At 39.9% G+C, this 19,806-nt stretch overlaps 1 protein-coding gene across 1 annotated transcript in view; it reads right to left on the reverse strand.

The window, feature by feature from the left end:
• Window positions 1-7,340: 7,340 nt before the first annotated feature.
• Window positions 7,341-19,806, reverse strand: part of TBCEL (tubulin folding cofactor E like) — a 73,744-nt gene continuing 61,278 nt past the window's right edge. The window contains exon 9 of the mRNA XM_077776693.1: window positions 7,341-11,333. Coding sequence (XP_077632819.1) covers window positions 11,015-11,333 — 319 coding nt within the window. The 3' untranslated portion in view covers window positions 7,341-11,014. The remainder of the gene's footprint in view (window positions 11,334-19,806) is intronic.

A 19,806-nucleotide genomic window follows, 5' to 3' on the forward strand; every position in this document is an offset into this window, starting at 1 on the left:
GTTGGGACAATGGGTACATGTATGAAGTGGCCACAATAGCAGAGATGGAAGTTACCAATAGGCTCAGTTGCATGAACTCCCATTTAGCAAGGCTGACCTAGCTTCCGATGCCTGTGAACGTTCAATCCACTACTAACAAGAGACTAAAGCTAAGCCCTCAGTGTGTCACTGCTCCTTGGAGAGACCAACTGGCTGCGTGGAGGTGAAATGACTACATCGGAAGGACCAGTGGTTCCTTCTCACAGGAGTAGACCTCTACTGTGGGTATCGGTAGCCTTTCCTGCCCACAGGGCCTCAGCCAGTACCAGTAATAAGAGGCTTACAGAATGCCTGATCCATAGGCCTGGAATCTCATGCAAAATAACATCTGACTAGGGAAGCTACTTTACAAAAAGGAGATGTGGGACTGGGCCATGACTATAGGATTCCACTGGCTGGAGCACAAATACCATGACACAAAAGATGCCAGCCTGATCAAGCACTGAAATGAATGGCTGAAGGAGCAGAGTCAGCACCACCTTGGAGATAATATCGAGAGATTGGGGTATGGGTATTACCCTCAAGGAGACTGCATATGCATTGGCTCAGAGACCTGTGTAAGATGCAGTGTTCCCAGGAGGAAGAATACCTCTGGATCCAGGAACCAACGTGTGGAAGCAGAGGTGGCCCCGCTTGCCATTACTCCCATTGATTACTGAGAGACTTTGTGCTTCCCAACCCTTCATCTCTGGGTTGTGCAGTTTGATATCCTGGTCCCCAAGAGGGCACACCCTCACCAGGGAACATGGCGAGAATCCCACTGAACCATAAACTATGGCTGTGACATTGCCTGGGCACTAGGGCTCTGTGTTCAGAGAGTAGCAAGAAAGAAGATGAGCTCTCATCCAGTTAGGAGCCGTGGACCCTAATGAGCAGGAGGGGATGGGGCTGCTGTCACATGATGGATTCAAAGGATAATGTGTGGGGAAGTCGGGTAACCCATTTTGGTGGCTTTTGGTACTCCTTTGCCCAACTGTGACTGCGATGGGCAAGTATAGCAACCCGAGTCTGAGCAGCATATGGTTACGAAGGTCTCAGACTGTTCAGGAATCAGGGCTTGGGAGAAACCAGTAGGTAAATGCTGAGACCAGCACACGTGATATCTAAGGTGCTGAGATGGACAGTGGAAAAGGGTGACAGTGCGTACCAGTTGTGATCTGGAAATCAATTGCCATGACGGGCTGCAGTTCATTCCCTAACCTCCCTCTTCTCAGGTTCCCCTCAAGAAGAGGGGGCCATTGGAGCCTGAGAGGAGCTGGCCCTGATCATAGAGAACTGGATCTACAAATTGCATGGGGTGGTCCATGGTAGATACGAAGGTGCGCCACTCAGATCCACCTTCACGAAAGGCTTGCTTTCCTGCTACAAGGAGTGTGATTAGCTGACATCTTCTAGCTGTTGGCTCCTTCAGTGTGGGCATCAGTGTTCAAGCTGAGGTTATGTTCTTATTGTGTTCCCCACTTGATGGCTGAGAAAAGTATGGGTCAAAGACCCCAGGCAGGACTCCTCTTTGCTCCAGGGCATCTTACTGGGCTGGCAGACTGTCAGGTCTACAGCTTGGTCTGCAGTCCCTCCTGACCAATCCTCCCTCCCCTCCCCCCCACTTTGCTTTCACAGGGGTTATTCCCCAGTAAGCCTTTTAAACTCCTAAGTGTCTGCTTCCCAGATAACTGAATCTGGGACACTTATGTCTTGAATGACTTTACAAGCCCTCTACAACTTTGTTCTGCTTTGTTTTATAATCTGCCATGGAGGTTTTGGATGTATCTGTAGTGCACTTGTTTCTACCGCTGAGCCACTGATTCAGTGATGTTCAACCTCCTAAATCTAGTTCAATAAGCTGATTGCATCTAAGGCCATACTTACATTCTCCCGGAAAAATGGTAGTTATCTGTAGCAGAATCCTTGAAATAGATGATGTAGAGGAAGCAGTTATGCTCCTGAAGACTTCTCCTAAACAGTAAAGACATTCAGAATGAAGTGATTCTGAAGAGCATCTCATCTGGATGTTTCCTTCTCTCACTGCCTCCACAAACCTCATTCTTGGACATCTAGATTAACTTTTGTAAGATGGCATACTCATGTAGTCTGTTGCGTTTTCATTTTTTTTAATTAAAAAGTTTTTAAATTTAATTGAAGTATAGGTTAACATACAATATTAAATTAGTTTCAGGTGTACAACATTGTGAGTCAACTCTTATATACACTACAAAATGCTCACCATGATAAGCGTATTATAATATTCTTGATTATATTCCCTAGGTTGTACTTTTAATCCCTGTGACTTATTTATTTTATAATTGAAAGTGTAGGGGCACCTGGGTGGCTCAGTTGGTTGTGTCTGACTCTTGACCTCGGCTCAGGCAGGTCATGAGCTCACAGTTTGTGAGATCAAGCCTCATGCCAGGCTCCGTGCTGTCAGCATGTAAGTCTGCTTGGGATTCTCTCTCCCACCTCTCTCTCTGCCCCTCCTCCTGCTCATGCACGCACTCTCTCTCTCAAAATAAACATTTAAAAAAATAATTGAAAATGTATACCTCTTAATCACCTTCACCCATTTCACCCACCCTCCTCCCCTTTAGCAACCACCAGTTTGTTCTCTGTATTTATGAGTCTTTCTGTTGTTGCTCGCCTAGATTCCACCTAATATAAGTGAAATCATATTGTATTTGCCTTTCTCTGCCTCATTTCACTTAGCTTAACACCTTCTAAGTCAGGCCATGTTGTCACGAATGGCAAGTGTCCCCTTTTTATGGTTCAGTAATATCCCACTGTGTACACATACCTTTATCTATTCATCTATCAATGGGCATTGAGGTTGCTGCCGTATCTTGGCTATTGTAAATAATCCTGCAATAAACATAGGGGTGCATAAACCTTTTTGAGTTAATGTTTTGGTTTTCTTTGGGCAAATACCTAGAAATGGAATTACTGGATCCCATGGTACTTCTATATTTAGTTTGCTGAGGGATTTCAATATTTTCCATAGTGGCTGCATCGCATTACATTCCAACCAACAGTGCACAGGAAGATTCTCTTTTCTCCACACCCTCATCGCTGCTTGTTATTTCTTGTCTTTTTGATACAAGCCATTCACTAGATTTATTCCTTAAAAGCAAAATGTTTACAAACCTGATGTAAAACTTACTTCTAAATTTTTTCATATGTATTGGCATCATGGCAAACTGAAAACATCAGTTCAAATTGGAGCACAAATGGTCTGGAACCAGTTTTTTAAAAGAATTAATATTAGTTGCCTTTAAGTTTCATTTCTTTCTGTGCTGGCCTTACTCATTCTAGACACTGAGCTTGAACTAAGCTAAGAAATATGGCTTAATTACAAGAAAAATGGCATTGGCACTTTGAAAACCACATTGAATGATACTTATTGATGTTTATTAACTAATCAGGAAGACTTTCTAGACCTAAGATCTAGTAAGAGATGTTCATCTTTGAAATTTAAATAAGGACTCAAAGATATTTTCTGAAAGCTACTTTAGTACTGCATCTAGCCAAGGAGTTTGGGATAGCTAATTCTAAGGAGACCAATAGTACCCAAGAAAAGCTCACAATTGGCCTTATTCTAACATCCTTGACAGCACATTAGCAAGAAAGCTGGAAAAAGGGTAGAGGGCGGACACACTATATTCCTTATTTGCCAAGTAGTAGTTCCTCTAGAAGAATTTGACTGGTAAGCAGCAGCTCTGATCAAAGCTTCCTGTAGACATTAGCAAAGGGTTTTAGGACTATTAATCCATCACTTTTCAAGAGCACTCAGCTGAAACAAACAAACATTGTTAAGGATAAATAATACATATACCTTCTCCTGCAGAGGTGAAATCTCACCAATGATTAAACATTAGATTCCAGAGGAAAGATGGCTCATAAGATAGCCAGTGTGCATGGCAAATGCAAGTCTGTAATGTGTTGAGTTCAAGTGCCTAGCTTTGCAGGCCTAATTGGGAACAACCCTATCTTAGTTGCACAAACCAGTAATCATATGTCAAGAACAAGATCAGTAAAGTCTTTGACTTTGCAGGGATGTGACACACAGTAAAACCGGGGTGGGGGGGGGGGGGGGGAGTTATTTTTATGTATCTCTAATGGAGAGCAATTTGACAATGTCTACCAAAATTACAAACACTTTGACCTTTTGATCCAGCAATCCCTCTTCTAAAAATGTATTCTACATATTTCAAATATGTGAAAGAACATATGCTGTTTATTGCAGCAGACTGAAAATAGTAAATACAAGAGAGGGAGGTTAGGATGGAAGGAGAGAGAGGGAAGGAGGAAAAAATGTTTATCAATAAGGTATGAGTCAAGCGATGATAAATTATGTCTATATAAATATTACATATCAAACTGAAAAAAAAGCACAAGGTGATTCCTTATGTACTGCTATAGAGATCTGAGATCTCCAAGATACATTTTAAGTGAAGAAAAGCAAGGTGCATGATAGTACATAATATGCTAACTTGCTGTATAAAAGGGGAACAAAAAGTATGTTCTTATTTGCTGTTATTTGTATAAACTCTGGAAAGACACAGAAGAAACTGTGAAGAAACGAAGAAACGAAGAAGTACAGAGGGTTACAGAATGGGATTTTTCCAGTGTATACCATCTTTACACTGTTTAATTTTCAAACCATGTGAATGCTTGCTATTTAGAAAATTTAAATGATTTTTGAAAAAGACTTCTTTTTGTAAACAAATCGAAATTTGAACCAAAGAAAAATTTAACACAGCCAAAGCAATGTTAATTCGTAATGTCCTATTTATAGTCTTTAATAGTGGAGTAAGGCTCACATCTGCCCTCAAATATATCAGGTATCTCAGAAAACATGTTTTTAGTATGTATTTTTAAATGTCTGCCTCATCATATTCTCATTTAACACCTTAATTGTATTGCTTATAGTGACTAGGAATTCTTCAAGGATGGAGAGTCTGTGTAAGACGTGACAAACTGAAATTGCAGTGTAATTTTTTGGTAGATCTAAATCTTGCAGACCTATAATAGATATCTATAATAGATAGAATTTCTCCTCTATTTTGCAAGCAATATTTATATTCTTCACAAGGCTCTCACTTAAAATTTTAAAGGGGAACAATAGCAGTGACAGCCTCATCCTTTCCTGCAACGAAACCTTTGAAACAGGTTGCATTCAATTATAAAACTTTTCTTCCTCTATAAATATCCACTATAGGTTCACTTAAACACTGATGACTCTTTGACGAAAGTCTGAGATTGAACTGAGTGACCTCTCTCACCTTTGACTGTTTTCTGAAACTTCTGAGGCTCTAGAGTGTTCTCAGGTTGAAAGCCAAATTATCTGTTTTCTTGCATCATTATTTGTTCTCCTCAACAGCACCCATCACAAGTGTCCAAGTGGCATTTCAGAGGAGCAGGGAGGACAACAACTACACATCAACTGCCATCTAACAATTTTGGAAATGGCATGGAAATGGACGAATTCCAGTTTGGATTTAGAGCTGTCAGCCGCGTCAGTGATTTTGTTACAGAGCAAATCAATTTAGCAAATGGGTATTGAGGAGCATATCGTTTTAATGAAAAAAGACTGACGGTGAAGAGGGGTGTGTGTGTGTGTGTGTGTGTGTGTGTTGGGGTCAGGGGAGGGTTAAGGAGAACTTCAGCAGCAAGTACTACCTAATAGTTGTCAAATGCATGGATTCCACAGTCAAATTCCGCGGGTTTGAATCTGGGCTCTGCTGCCATTAGCCAATGGTGTGACTTTTGGCAAGTTACTTAACCTATCTGTGCCTCAATCTCTTCACTAGTAGGATGATGGGGATAGCACCAGGGCTAAACTCATAGGGATGCCATGAAGACCAATAGGTTTACTATGGGTAGTGCATCTAGAATGGGTTCCAGTTGGTAATAAGTGCTCATTAGTAGTGTTTAGAAGAAACTTGAGAAACAAACATTTTAAGCCTGGACCCCTGGCAATGATTCACACAGCTGGCAACTCTATCCAGGTGTGGCTCTCCTTCCTCCTGGGTTAGGAGTTTGTTACTCCCCTCTTAATATCCATACCTTCCAACAGAGTGTAAGCAAATTTTGCAGGTGCCTAAACCACATTGAAGAAAAGCGTAAGACAAAACATTCAACAGCCAACAACAGCTACTAGCAAGTCTTGTTTTACCTATTTAAAGAACGGTTTCCTTTACATATAGGCAAATATGTGTATTCGAGCATTTTAATAGATGTTTGTTAAACCAAAATTGCTAGAGATTTCCAGGGTTATTCTCCAAATTTTGAAGGAAAGGAATCAGAAATTCATCATATTTTGAGGAGATACAATATGGTGTGCTCGTGGATTAGCTCAGTTCCTAAATCTTGGTTACATTAAAAGGTTACAAGTAGATGGAATGACCTACCCAAGTTTTAAAAGTTATCTGGCCAAATGTGAACTCTGAATTTCTAAGTTGGAGACCACAGATAACTAACTTCCTTTCCAGAGGAGAGTTGGAAAGAGAAACGTGACTTCAAAGGTTAACCTTCTTGTTTTACATGCATCTAACTGGTAACTGGTCGGAGTCACACTATCGTTTAGTCCAATGGGTATTGGATGCCTTGAAATGTCTACTTTGCCAGTATTCTCAGAGACCCTCACAATAAAAACTGCCTAAATAGCATTTAGCATAGAAGGCAAAATTGTATTCTTTGAAATTTGAATAAGAGGTAGACATATTTAAACAGATCATGATACTCCTACGCTTCTGGAACACAGAGAGAAGTTAATGGACTCTGTTTTCTCAGTACAGAAATACAGTACAGTTCTGGACCTTCATTCTTGACAGGTTAACTCATTACAGCCTACCCACAAATTAGTGATAAGTGGGTAGGGTTCAAGTGTCCAAAACTGTAATTCTTAAAGAAAATTATTTTCTAAAGGGAAAGAGTATCACTTGAAAAAAAGTGTCATACATTTTTTTTTAATGCATCAAAATGAGGTTTTCATTCTTAGAGGATGCCAAATATCCTCAAGGGAGGTCTTTATCCTTAAAAGGATAAAGAGGGAGTATGAAGAACATGTTAGAAGTATAAACATTTGCTAACACAAAAACAGTAACACGCTTCCTATGAATCTCCGTTTTGCAGTTTCTATTTACAACTGGCAAAATTCCAATGAGATCTGTTAAAATGGTCCAATTCTTCGCAGCTTTGGCCATTTCCCCAGAGGATTCAACCACAGCCATGATGTCAATTTTTAGCTATATAAAAACAAACACGTATATTGACCCCAGAACTCCAGAAAAAATCAGAACACAAAGAGAAAGTAGACTTGAATTTTTAATTTTTTTAAAGATTATCTCTATATATATGTATTAATAAAAAGTGCAAAGAATAGACCTTCATGTTTAAATTATATTCTAAAATAAAATATATATTTCCATTAGCTGCAGGAGACAACTGGCAAGTGAGGAGGCTGAGAGAGCCCAGTCCCTCTCCGTCACTGCAACGGACATATTATATTATGGAAGCACCTATGAAAAATAGAGTGTTCACAACATATCTGGTAACACAGATAGCTTCTGGGTGTACTTGAAAGCAGTTTGTTTGCGTCTTCAATCTAACATGAAATGAAGGGAAAAATCAAATTCATAAACAGCAATGACATCGCTTACAACAGCCTATTATTTTGTATTCCCGTTTTCTGTGCCCTCAAGCCTAGCACTTCGCATGGAGCAAGTCACACTCACACGTGCACTGGTAAAAGCTATCGCCGGTGAGCCTCGAATGGGAATCAGTTCCTTGTGCAACAGACTGAAACGTCTGGTGACGTTTCGTTTTGTTAAGGGAACAAAATTTTGAAGCGTAGCATCGTCACACTCAGCTGTGTAACATATAGCTCACGTTTCGGGCTTATTTTCACCAAAAGGTCTTAAAGAAACAAGGCATTGTAGGGTTTCTGTTGCTTTCTTATGTATTTATGGGCATGGTGGCCATGGGTTGCAGGAACAATAGAAATTTTAATAATAATAAAAAAAGACACAGGACTCAACTTTTTTTTCTCCTTTAAAGCAATCTGGGATGGTTCAACAATTCAATTAAAAAAAAAACTGATTTCTGTTGTGGTTTCAGCAGCTACATGTGCGCATGGAGGATCCCTCAGTTTTGATCTGGCTTTCTTCTCTCTCTCCTTTCTCTTTTCAAGGCTGAAAAGGAGTTCTGGTTTAGAATAGATATGTCCTAAACACTGGGCCTGCAGCAACAGAGCTGTAATACTGGCTCTGACAGCATCTTGCCTCATAAATGCCAATAATATGTTCTCACTGCATGTGGATGAAGTCAGTATTAAAATACATAAGCTGCAGCAATCAGTTATGCGTAACTTTTAGACTCAAAGGTCCATGGTCTCTTGTTTCCTTCTTTCTGGCCTGTTATAAAAATAATTTTGGTTACAAGGGTCTACACAGCACCAATTGTATTTCAAAAGCAGCATCTTTACTCAGCCATCCAAGTAACTCTACAAGTACACATGCTCAAATAGCTTTTCTCTTTTACTTCCATGGCTGAAAAAGACCAGTAATTGCGGTAGATTTTGTCTCAATCAAAAATTATTCGGCAATTATTAAAACCATCAATTACAACGCCCTAAAAATACCCACATCCACTGCATTAGATGAGAAGTTCCCCTGACATGCAACTGTATAATAGGGGAATTTTGCCTGCAGTTGACGGACCCTGTGTTCTGTCATAGCAGAAGAAACAGGTCTCTAACAGTAAAAAAGCATTTCATAAAACTTTGTCATATATAAAATATCTTATTATTGTGACCATTCCACTTATGATTAAAGCGTAACCTAAGTGTTTGCTCCGCCTCCTGCTGTGGGACGGTCAGGGGTCATATAACCTCAAAAAAATAAGAGCACATCTGTCTCCCAGGCTGACGAGAGCAGTGGGCTCCATTACACGGTTTCTCTTTCAAACTCGCCGGCACGCATGCGCACATACACAAAGCACCCACGGCTTTTATCTTCAGGACACTGTTGCCACACTTTTTTTCCCCACTTCCAAGAACCTCTCATCAGGAAAACCGCGATTGCAAAATAATTATTCCTGTCTATACCCAGCCCGGGTCTCCACTGCTCATTCCTCTGATTTTGAAAGACAGAGTCTGCAACAGGAGAATGGGCTTCATTCATCTTTCTCAAACCCTTTGGTTTCCACCTTTACTGTTACAGTGAACGTCAACTTGACTCAGTAGGCCTGGGTCAAAGGCTTCATAGATACTGACGCTGAAGTGTGTTAAGAGACTAAACACCTGCTATTATGGCATAGGAAAAAATCTAGAAGTAGCAATAATAATCACAACTCTGCAGATGTGAAGGATTTTATAAGAGCCATCTAAAAATTTTCTTAAGAAATTAAAGAATTTGTAGGAGCAGTGGAATCCTATAACAAAGGTCAAAAAGTCGAATGCAATCAGATAATGATTACATTCTTTGACAAAGAATTTACCTTCTCACTCATGTGCACATCTCCCGCCTTTAGTTATGCTGAGTCTTCCTCAAGTCTCCCGTGTGCAAACATGGCGGACCGAGAAAGGCATATACTAAAGAAAGGGGGTACACTGATTAACAAAGGACTACAAGAATAAAGATTTCAGAGCAGATAAGGAATGAGCTTTTAAAGAAAAGTGCTTTACATAGGCTTCTGCAAAAAATATGACTTGGAGGCAATTCTGGAGTTTTGACACTTCGACTTTACTCAGAGATTAGGCAGAGTTGTTCTTCGGGAGGGGCAACTCAATTGAAATGTAAGACAAAAAGAATTGTTCAGTTATGACATCACACAATCCCAGGGAAGAACTGGGAATCAAAACTCCATTTGATTAAAACTTCCCACTTCTAATGCAAAGTGCAAGAGCAAGGGCTTCAAATGACGACACAGGCAGGAAAGTCACAACACCCTCTCCTATACGACTGGGCTTTTCTCCTACAATACTCCCTCACGCACGCCACAGACCTCCTGTTAGCTAACTCTCAACTCTCTGGGCACCTGGATCCATTACTTTTCTGGATCCTTCCTAAAGTCAGGTCGCTGGTCCCAAGAGTTTAAGGTAATGAAAAAGATACCTAGATATGAGGAAATACATTTGATAAGCAAAAATGAAAGAACTTGGGAATGTGACATATTTCATACTATGGATTGAAGGTTGATACAATATGTGCGAACGCGGACGTGGACACTGTTACATACAGAGACCAGGCTGCTCTGCCTGTGTGGCCAAACAGCAAGTTTTCCTGGAGTTTTAACTCTCCGTCTGCTCCTCCTCCAGATCCTGACAGAGTTATAGGTGCTAACTGAGTACCTGAGATCAGAATCAGGTTAAAAAATGCTTAAAACACTAAATGATTTCAAAAGGGAGAAATGAAGGAAAAACCCGTCCCCTCCCCCCTTGAGAAATGAGAAGTTACGTATGGACAGAATGAAGCTGCTAAGTAAACATGTGCTGACACCAGTCAAAATGAAAAAACGGAACCACAACGGGAAAGGAGGGAGAACGAGAGAACCCGGAAGGACGGGGGAGAGAAGTGCTGGCCCTCCCTGGAAAGGTCTCTGCTCCTGATTTAAATACTCAGGTTACCTTCCTGCAGGGGACACAGTGTCTCTCTTCACAAGCATCCCGAAATGGCCAGGACGGCCACGCACAGACATGTCCCAGTGAACACGTACGGAGTCGGGGGCTTCCTGGTCACCTCTCATGAGGGAGGGCGCATGGACTGGAGATGTGGCCAATTCTGCTGGCTGAGCTGAAGAAATCTGTGGTAGAAAATACCAAAAATGGCCCCCTACCCATCCTAGGGGGAAAAAATATACAAAACCCCCCCTGAAACTGAAACAGAACAAAACGAAAACAACCTTCTCCCTCCTAAAGAAAACCACATTGGAAACCAATGCCCTGCGAGAAGTCCTCATGTATATGTTTTGACAAGGCTCGTAGAGGTTATTTTGTTTTGGATTCCACAATAATTTTATCTCCATCCCTAATGCCAAAAGAATGCAATGCACGAGAGCTGTACTTCATTTCCTCTGGGCCAAAGGGCGCTTCATGGTCAAAATAGTAGAGAAGCATGTTGCTTGTGGGTAACTGCACGAGAGTTTTTAATTGTTTCTTTAGTTCTGCAACTGTTTGGTCCAGACGAATGCTCATTTCTTCCACCTGATCATTAAAGTGGACTTCTACTTTCGCACTGCTCTGGGGTCTTAGGTCCACTTCTGCCAAGGGCTCCAACTTCCCATATTTTGTAATCAGTTCATGATATCTAGAAGGAAAAAAAAACAGTGTCAGCTTAAGCCACTAGCATATGGACTATGGGCTTTTTCACAACTATAGGCAAATGACACTGCTACCACCCTATTCTAATATTATCTCCATCTAGCTACCTGGCGAATTATTTATGTAACCAGTGATCTGACAGTTGCCCTTTTGAGGCCACAGTAAAGCCACATCCTTGTGGATAGAAGAACTTGTCCTAAAGATGGTCACCATGCTTGCTGTTAATCACTATATAAGAATAGGCTTCGAGAGGAAAGGAGAACCGACAAAGGTAGACACTAGCAGGATGTCAGAGAAGAGGTCTAATCACTCTGTAGAAGTTGCTTTTTGGATGCCATCATCAAGAAGGGCAGATATAGAAACACACGTGCCTTGGTGAGAGATGGAAAGACAGAAGCAGGGAAGGCAATGTACAAACAACAACAACAAAAGTCTAGTTGTATGTGAGCTATTAATCCAGCTTTTCCAGTGATGCCTTGTTTGAGCGTTCCAGCCTGATCTTGTTGGCTGCAGTACAAAGATTTTGTGGAAGACTCCAGAACACATTCTCATGAAAAAATGGCAAATGGCAAATGAGGAATATGAGTTCCTTGATCAAGGCGGGAATAAAGAGCAAAAGATACTACAAGAAACGTGAGTTACAGAGGACAGAGGTGAGAGTAGGGCCCACAAAGTCAAGTTTCCCATGTAGAAGATCCTGTCTCTACTGCCAGCCTGGGAATCTGGGTCTGATTTTACTGAGGAAGCTGAGCAGTTCCTACAAACCAGAGAAGGAAAAAATGATGGAAAAAACCTGATCTCAGCTTTATTATAACCAAGACACACGGACGTTAATTCAGGATCCAAGTACAGTGGTCACGTGTGACTATTCCCCCACCTCCCTGTTCCTACTTCTGGCTTTAACTCCATTACATCAATGTTATAAGGTCGGTAGAAACATTAAAGATACAGACGTCTGTGGTTAGGGATGAAGGTAATCTTTTTCATCAAAGGGAAAAACAGGTTATGGTAAAATAGTACTGGCTTTGGAGTCAGAAGACCTGACTTCAGAATCCTGACTCCATCTCATAATTAGCTATGTGACTTATCAACTCAATCCCTTTGAATCTCAGTTTCCGCATTAGTAAAACTGGGATTAAAAAGTCTGCCCTTCCTACGTTATAAAAGTCAAGAGAATTATATAAAATAATAGATGAGTAAGTACTTTGTAAATTCTAAGTTTATATGCCAATAGAAAATGTCGACATTACCTTCCTATTCTGGAATTTACAGTATTAAAACACACATACCCTTTAGAAAATAAATAATTGACATCTATTTAGAACTTCTTGGAAAAGATGGTGGCATGATGATATACAGAATCTTCTTCTCCCAGAACTTTTGTCAAAAATGGTTATTTTTTAAAAAGGGTAAGAATATCACCAGCAACAACTAACAAAAGAAGAGAGGGAGTAACATTATTGTGATAGCCTTTTAGAAAGGAACCAGTGCTATGTACTATGTAGTTCTGCTAGCAAAGATTCCAACCCAATCCCCAGGGTCCATTATGGAGAAAGAAGATAAAGACCAAACCCTGGGCGTACTAACACTTTCCAATTTACAGAAAATTGGGCTTAAGGGATAAGGAGCTAGCCAGAAGAAAGACTGAAGAAACACCATGGGGACTAGAAGCCTCTACATACCACTGCCAGGATGTCAAGATCTTAGCAAAGGAAAACAGAACAAAACAGAGTAAGTTCAAACAAACAAAAAGCGAACCTACCAGGACTTGAAATTTTCCAAGGCTCCAAACTGAAAAAGTGAAATGATTCAAACTCTACCTCCATCTCCTCATATGACTTCAAACAAGTGAAACTAGGCTATGGTAATTTAACAAAATCTCAGAAAAGACAGCAGAACCCAAGAGGCCAGATAAAAGCTAACCCAACTCCAGAGATGTTTCTTTCCCCTTCAGACTACAGAGAAGTAGAATTATAGCACCTCAGCTCTTACTCTCAAACTCTGCCCAGCAGGGACAGAAGAAACATTGGTGAAGGGGTCAAGGAGAGTTTACTTACACTATGTTTTAGTAAAGAGATGTTCTGGAGAGAGGTACCCACTTTCAAGGCTAAGCGAGAAGACACAAAATGGCAACTAAGCATATCCCACAGCAAAAGGAAGAAAAGAAACATAAAGTAAAAGGCAGAGGCGGAACTCCATGTGAAAGAAAACATAATCCAAGGAAAGTGGCCTTGAACTTAGTGCATGAATATGATAAAACAAGAACTCAAAGACGAATGCCAGCAGAATGAGATGAAAAGAAAAACTGCAGAGCCAAATGACACAAATGGAGAACTCGCAACACAACACCAACGCTTACCAACTAAATAAATCAGAAAGTATGACCCGGGAATATTATACCTTGCCAAGTTTTGTTCAGAAACATATTTCAAAGGCAATTACTCTGGGGTGCTTGGGTGGCTCAGTCAGTTAAGCATCCCACTCTTGATTTAGGCTCAGGTCATGATCTCACGGTTGGTGAGTTCAAGCCTTGCGTTGGGCTCTGTGCTGACAACACAGAGCTTGCTTTGGTTTCTCTCAGCCCCTCCCCTGCTCGCTCGCTCTCTTTCTTTCAAAAATAAATAAATAACATTAAAAAAAAGAATCAACTATTCAGTAACAAGAACTTAGGGAATAGGGGCACCCATGAGTCCTTCTGAAAAAGAAAAACACTGCTCAACAATGAGAATAAAGAACTAGTGGTAAGCTCTAAATGTATTTAAATATTAAAACTAAAACTTAAAATAATAATTATATAATCTTAGACTTATTTATACCTGACACTATGGCCAACTGAATTAATCTCAACCATAAACATATTTGTACACAAAATTATGACTTACTGGCAGAAACTAGCCTACTTGCTACAACTGGCCAAGTCTATCTACAAATTAAATGACCTGTAAGTTTGGACACTCTAAGGTCCTACAGTTTTCTCAAAATCAGCATATCCAGAAATAATTCATTGCCACCCCGTAAGCATCTTCTCTTTTGGTCTTTCTTATGTCGGTAAATGGCACCGGAAAGTATCCACTCATCCTAGCCACTAACTGGACAGTCATCCTGATTCCTTCCTATCCCTCTTCCCCACCTCTCTGGTTCCATCAATAGCCATGATCCACCAGTTCTATTCCTAAACGTTTCATGAATCTATCTGCATCTCCTTTGCCCACTTGCCTTGTAAATTTGAGCCACTGTCCTTAATAACCTGGATTGCTGGAGCTTTCTGTGGATGAGCTTCCTCAACATCTGCTTCAACCTCCTCTAGAATGCCTTCTTCCTGGATTTCCAAGACTGGAAAGCTGAAAACTACATTTCCCACACTTCTTTGCAGGTGAGCTTCAGTTTCTACTAGTTACATTCAACAGTCCTGGGGACAGATATAATGGATCTAGCAGATGGTGTGGGAACAGGTTGGGCACAGGCTCCCTAATTACCAAATGGCAGTTCAAACACTGCATTCCCAGGGTCGATACCCCTGGCAGCAGTCTGCTGATCCCCAGATCAGCTAAGGTGCCGTGCTCCACCACCAACGACAGCAAGCAGCTTCACGAGCTCCTTATCTGCTGACTCTAGGAGAGCCTGCGGTGCCACTGGGGGGCCAGTCTGCAGCACCGTTCTAAAGGTAATCCTAGGGACACAGCCATTCCAAAAATGTCTGTTAGCACCTTTCCCCCTGCGTTAAGTCCCTTCCTTGTGAACATGGCTAGCGTGATTTCCGTTATCTGTAAAACCAAATCCCAAATCATACGCCTTCAAATTGTTTCCCATAACTTCAGGGTGGCCCCAAATGGACTCTTGTCTACATTATAGCCACGATGATTGTTATAAAACACAAATGTGACCACATCACTCCTCAACTGAAAATCACATAAAGCCCTCAAGAAAAAAGCCTGAACTCTACGACTGTGGAAGGCACAATTTGGGTCCCCACGATATTCAGCCCCTGGTGCTATTCTCAAGATTATAGTGTGTCATATGGCACTGTTGACCTTCAGACAGAGAGATTCACTCGCTGAGCCTAACCTAAGCATATGAGCTGTTAAAAGCAGCAAAGTTTCTCCAGGCAGCAGCAGAGCTGGAAATCAAGAGAGATTCCAAGCATGAGCGAGCGTGATATATCATTGCTGGCTTGAAGATGAAGGTGGCCACAGGGGAGGCAGAAGAAGGAACAGAATTCTGCCAGTGTTCTGAATGAGCCAGAAAGGGGCTTCTTCTCCAGAGCTTCCGGTAACACACAGAGCCCTGCCAGCCCCTTGATTTTGGCCTTGTGAGACCCTAAGCAGAGAGCCCGGTTAGGCCACACTGTGCCCACACCTCTGACGCACAGGAACTGTGACATAACACACTGATAGTGTTAAAAGGCACTAAGTTAAGGGTAAATTGGTACAGCAGCAGTAGAAAACTGAGTGACTATAAAAGACTCCTCATTATTTGGTTGCTTCATAAGTCTCCAAACTTATTTTGTACCATCAACATCACCACTTCTGCACCTTCATTGCCACTTGTTTAAACCTTAAAATTAATGTTTATTTATTAATTTGCAGGTAAAACCAATAGGCTTTTGCATATAGATGGAAATTTTGATATGGGTTCTAACCAATACTCACTCTTTATTCTATAAAAATGAAGGAAAAGTGTCAGAGTTGTGAATCAGTACACACCCTCAATACACTCCTCTAAAGATTACATATATAAAAAGTGTGATTTTAAGAGAATATGTTTAATCCCCATTTTCTTATTTTGGATTATCTTTAAGCAGGGCAAATCAGTAAATATAAAGAAATCATGATTTTCCAAAATGCCCAGTAAATTTCAGATCCCAGTTTTTTCCTGGTCTTCCAGTTTAGGTATTTTATTCACTATTCAACAGTCCATCCAAACTGAACTATAGCTACAAACTCGGTATTATCTGAGCTTTTCTCAGCATTGGCCCCACAGCTACAGTTTTAAAACGTAAATGGTTTCTGATGACTAAGTATTCTTCAAAACAAATAATCTCTATTTATATTAATATTCTCAATCAACCAGTACTTCATAGGTCTCACTGCTGAAGTGGGCAAAATGCCACAAACTCACCTTGAAAATTACTGACAAGGGTGTACTGCAATAATCAAATGCTAAAATATAATATATACTATATTTCTGTTCAGACGTTCTTTTTAAAACAAATGTTTATTTATTTTGAGAGGAAGAGAGATGGTGGGGGAGGGGCAGAGAGAGAAAAGGAGATACAGAATCCCAAGCAAGCCCCAGACAGTCAGTGGAGAGCACAGTGTGGGGCTTGATCCTACACACGTGTGAGATTATGACCTGAGTCGAAATCAAGAATCAAGATGCCTAACCAACTGAGCCACCCAGGTGTCCCTGGAATCTTTATTTTAAATATGGCTATCCTGGGGCGCTTGCGTGGCTTAGTCAGTTAAGTGTCTGACTGGCTCAGATCATGATCTCATGGTCCATGGGTTCGAGCCCCATGTCGGGCTCTGTGCTGACAGCTCAGAGCCTGGAACCTGTTTCAGATTCTGTGTCTCCCCCTCTCTCTGTCCCTCTCCCATTCACACACTCTCTCTCTCTCGCTCACTCAAAAATGAATAAATGTTAAATAAATAAATAAATAAGGCTATCTTACTGTAAAATAAATCCCTAATACATACATCTCTTTAAGGAAATGTGACAAATAAAACATGAAAAATCTCTGATGGTTTGTTTGGGTGAACCAAATCACTTAATAACTAAAATAAAAACATTAATTTTGTTTACTTTGTTTCCCCAGCCATTATGAAGGACTCAAAATAAATTCCAAACATGTGACTGCTGGCATTTAATCTCTCTTGCTATCCTATGCTTTCTCTCATTTTGATATGGTATCATACCATGGCATATGAAAGAAATCTCAATTCTACAACTGGGCTTTCACACATCACTAAAACAGTTTTCTCAAGGTCACTGATAGTCTCTTTATTAAACACATCTTAGACACAGAAAGGATCTCAGAGATCTACACATTTTACAGATACAGTAATTAGGGCCAGTTTGTGAACCCACAGTCTAATAGCTCTGATGGAAGGTAGAAGGTAGTGCTCAGGTCTTGTTCTCAGACTGTCATTCTGTCTTAATTCTCATCACTTTTATGGTTTGCTAGAGTACTGAATACTGTTCTGGAAATTCTCTTCTCCCTTCCATATTTCAAATGCCCCTCTTCAATGTCTTTTTAGGGGTTCTCATTGCTCTTTTGACCATCTACACTTGGGTAGTTCTCAAGGTTCCTTCCTGGAATCTCTTCCCTTTTTATGATCTTCCATCACAGATCTCATTCTCTTACTTAGCGTGAGCCATAGATGTTTTCTCACTGGTCTTCTTCAAGCTTCTATATTTTACCTACCTCTAGGAATATTTATTCTCACCTCTCACCTATAGCAAAGTACTTGAACTGAACTTACTATTTTTCATATGGTTTTTCATCAAGGCTTAAGTCATAGAATTTGTTTCAAGTCACTATTTCTTAAACTCAAGTGCTATTAAATTACCTAGTGAATGGATAAACAGAGTGTGGCCTATCCATACAATACAATATAATAAAGCGGTGAAAAGAATTATTATGATCTACATTTATCAACATGTTAAGGACTTTGATCAAAATGACTCCATAAATTCACATTTTAATATACTTCTGCTTCAAACACAGAGATTTAAAATGGATAAAATATGATAGCTTGAATTCCAAGATGGCAGTCTGGCCTCAGAAATAATAGACATTTCTATGGACCAGACACAGAAAAGAAATACAAAGCATATAAGTAAACTGCAGGACCACTGGACTCCAAAGCCAAAGCAAGTGGTGGAGGTCAGGAGCTAAAGTCCTGTTAATCAAAGGAGATTAAAAGTACTCTATGCGAGAGGGAGGAACTCAAGCCAGGTTCATTGCATGAAGCAGGGGTAGAGTTGGAGGCATGTAAGGCTGGACAGAAAACAAGAATGCAAAAAACTGCTGCAGATCCAATGTTCTTTAGAGCACAGGGTCTAAATAAAAGAATAAAAAAGACAGCTCTAGTGTCAGGAACTGAATAAAATCACCTGCTGCCTAGGTGACTAGACATGTACTAACTATAATTACTGTGGGACAGGAGTCTGGGAAGCTAGTTAGAGAGACTGCAAAACCATTAGCTAGGTAGAGGTAAACCCGAACAGGAAGACATAACAATCTTCAGTGTGTATGTACCTAACAAAACAACTTCAAGATGGACAAAAATGGATAGAAGTGAAGGTACAAATAAACAAATCCATGATTACAGTTGGAGACTACAACACTCCTTTCTCAATAACTGATAGAATCAGCAGACAGAATATTATTAAAAACATTAAAGATATGACTACTACTAAAAATTTGATCTGACATTTATAAAACATACTTCCCAACATTAGACCATACATGTTTTTCTGGTACATGTGGAGTACTGACCAAAACAGACCCTGTTCTGGGCCAAAAATACATCTCAATTGGTTTAAAAGAATCAGAATAATGCAAAGTATGTTATCTTACTGCAGTGAAATTAAACTAGAAGTCATTAACAGAAAGATAGTTGAAAAATCCCCACATATTTGGAAAATACACAACATACATGTAAATAATCTATGGATAAAAAAGAAAGTCACTAGAGAAAATTAGAAAATATCTAACTTCAGTGAAAATGAAAATACAATATATTAAAAAAGTATAGAATGTAGCTAACACAGTGCATAGAAGAAAATTTACATAATTAAATGTCTGTAAGAGAAAGAAGGTCTCAAATCAGTGACATAAACTTTTACCTTATGAAGCAGAAAAAGATGATCAAATTAAACCCAAAGCTAGAAGTAATTATTATAAAGATATTAGCAGAAATCAGTGAAATAGAATGCAGAAAAACAAAAAAGAAAACCAATAAAACCCAAATCTGGATCTTAAGGTGAGCAAATTAGAGAAACCACTAGACAAACTGAACAAGAAAAGAAGATATCAGTATCAGGATTGAACAAAGGGACATCACTATAGACCCTACAGACATTAAAGGTTTATAATAAGTGAATATTATGAACAGATTTATGCCCATAAATTCAATAACTAAGATGAAATGGATTTCTTCAAAGACACAAATTACCAAAGCTCATTCAAGAAGGAACAGATAACTTGAATCAAGTTATAGCTCTTAAATAAAGTTAATCATAGTTTAAACTTCCAGCAAAGAACACCAGGCACAGATGGCTTCACTGACTAAATTCTACAAAATATTTAAGAAAGAAATAATATTAATACTACAGAAACTCTTTTAGAAAAGAGGAGAGAAAACCCACAAATTCATTTTATGAGGCAAATGCCAACCCAATATTAAATGACACAAAGACATTACAAGAAAAGACAATTACAAATCAATATCCCT

This window comes from Crocuta crocuta, unplaced genomic scaffold (genome assembly GCF_008692635.1).
Source record: "Crocuta crocuta isolate KB4526 unplaced genomic scaffold, BGI_CrCroc_1.0 scaffold271, whole genome shotgun sequence".
Taxonomy (NCBI): domain Eukaryota; kingdom Metazoa; phylum Chordata; class Mammalia; order Carnivora; family Hyaenidae; genus Crocuta; species Crocuta crocuta.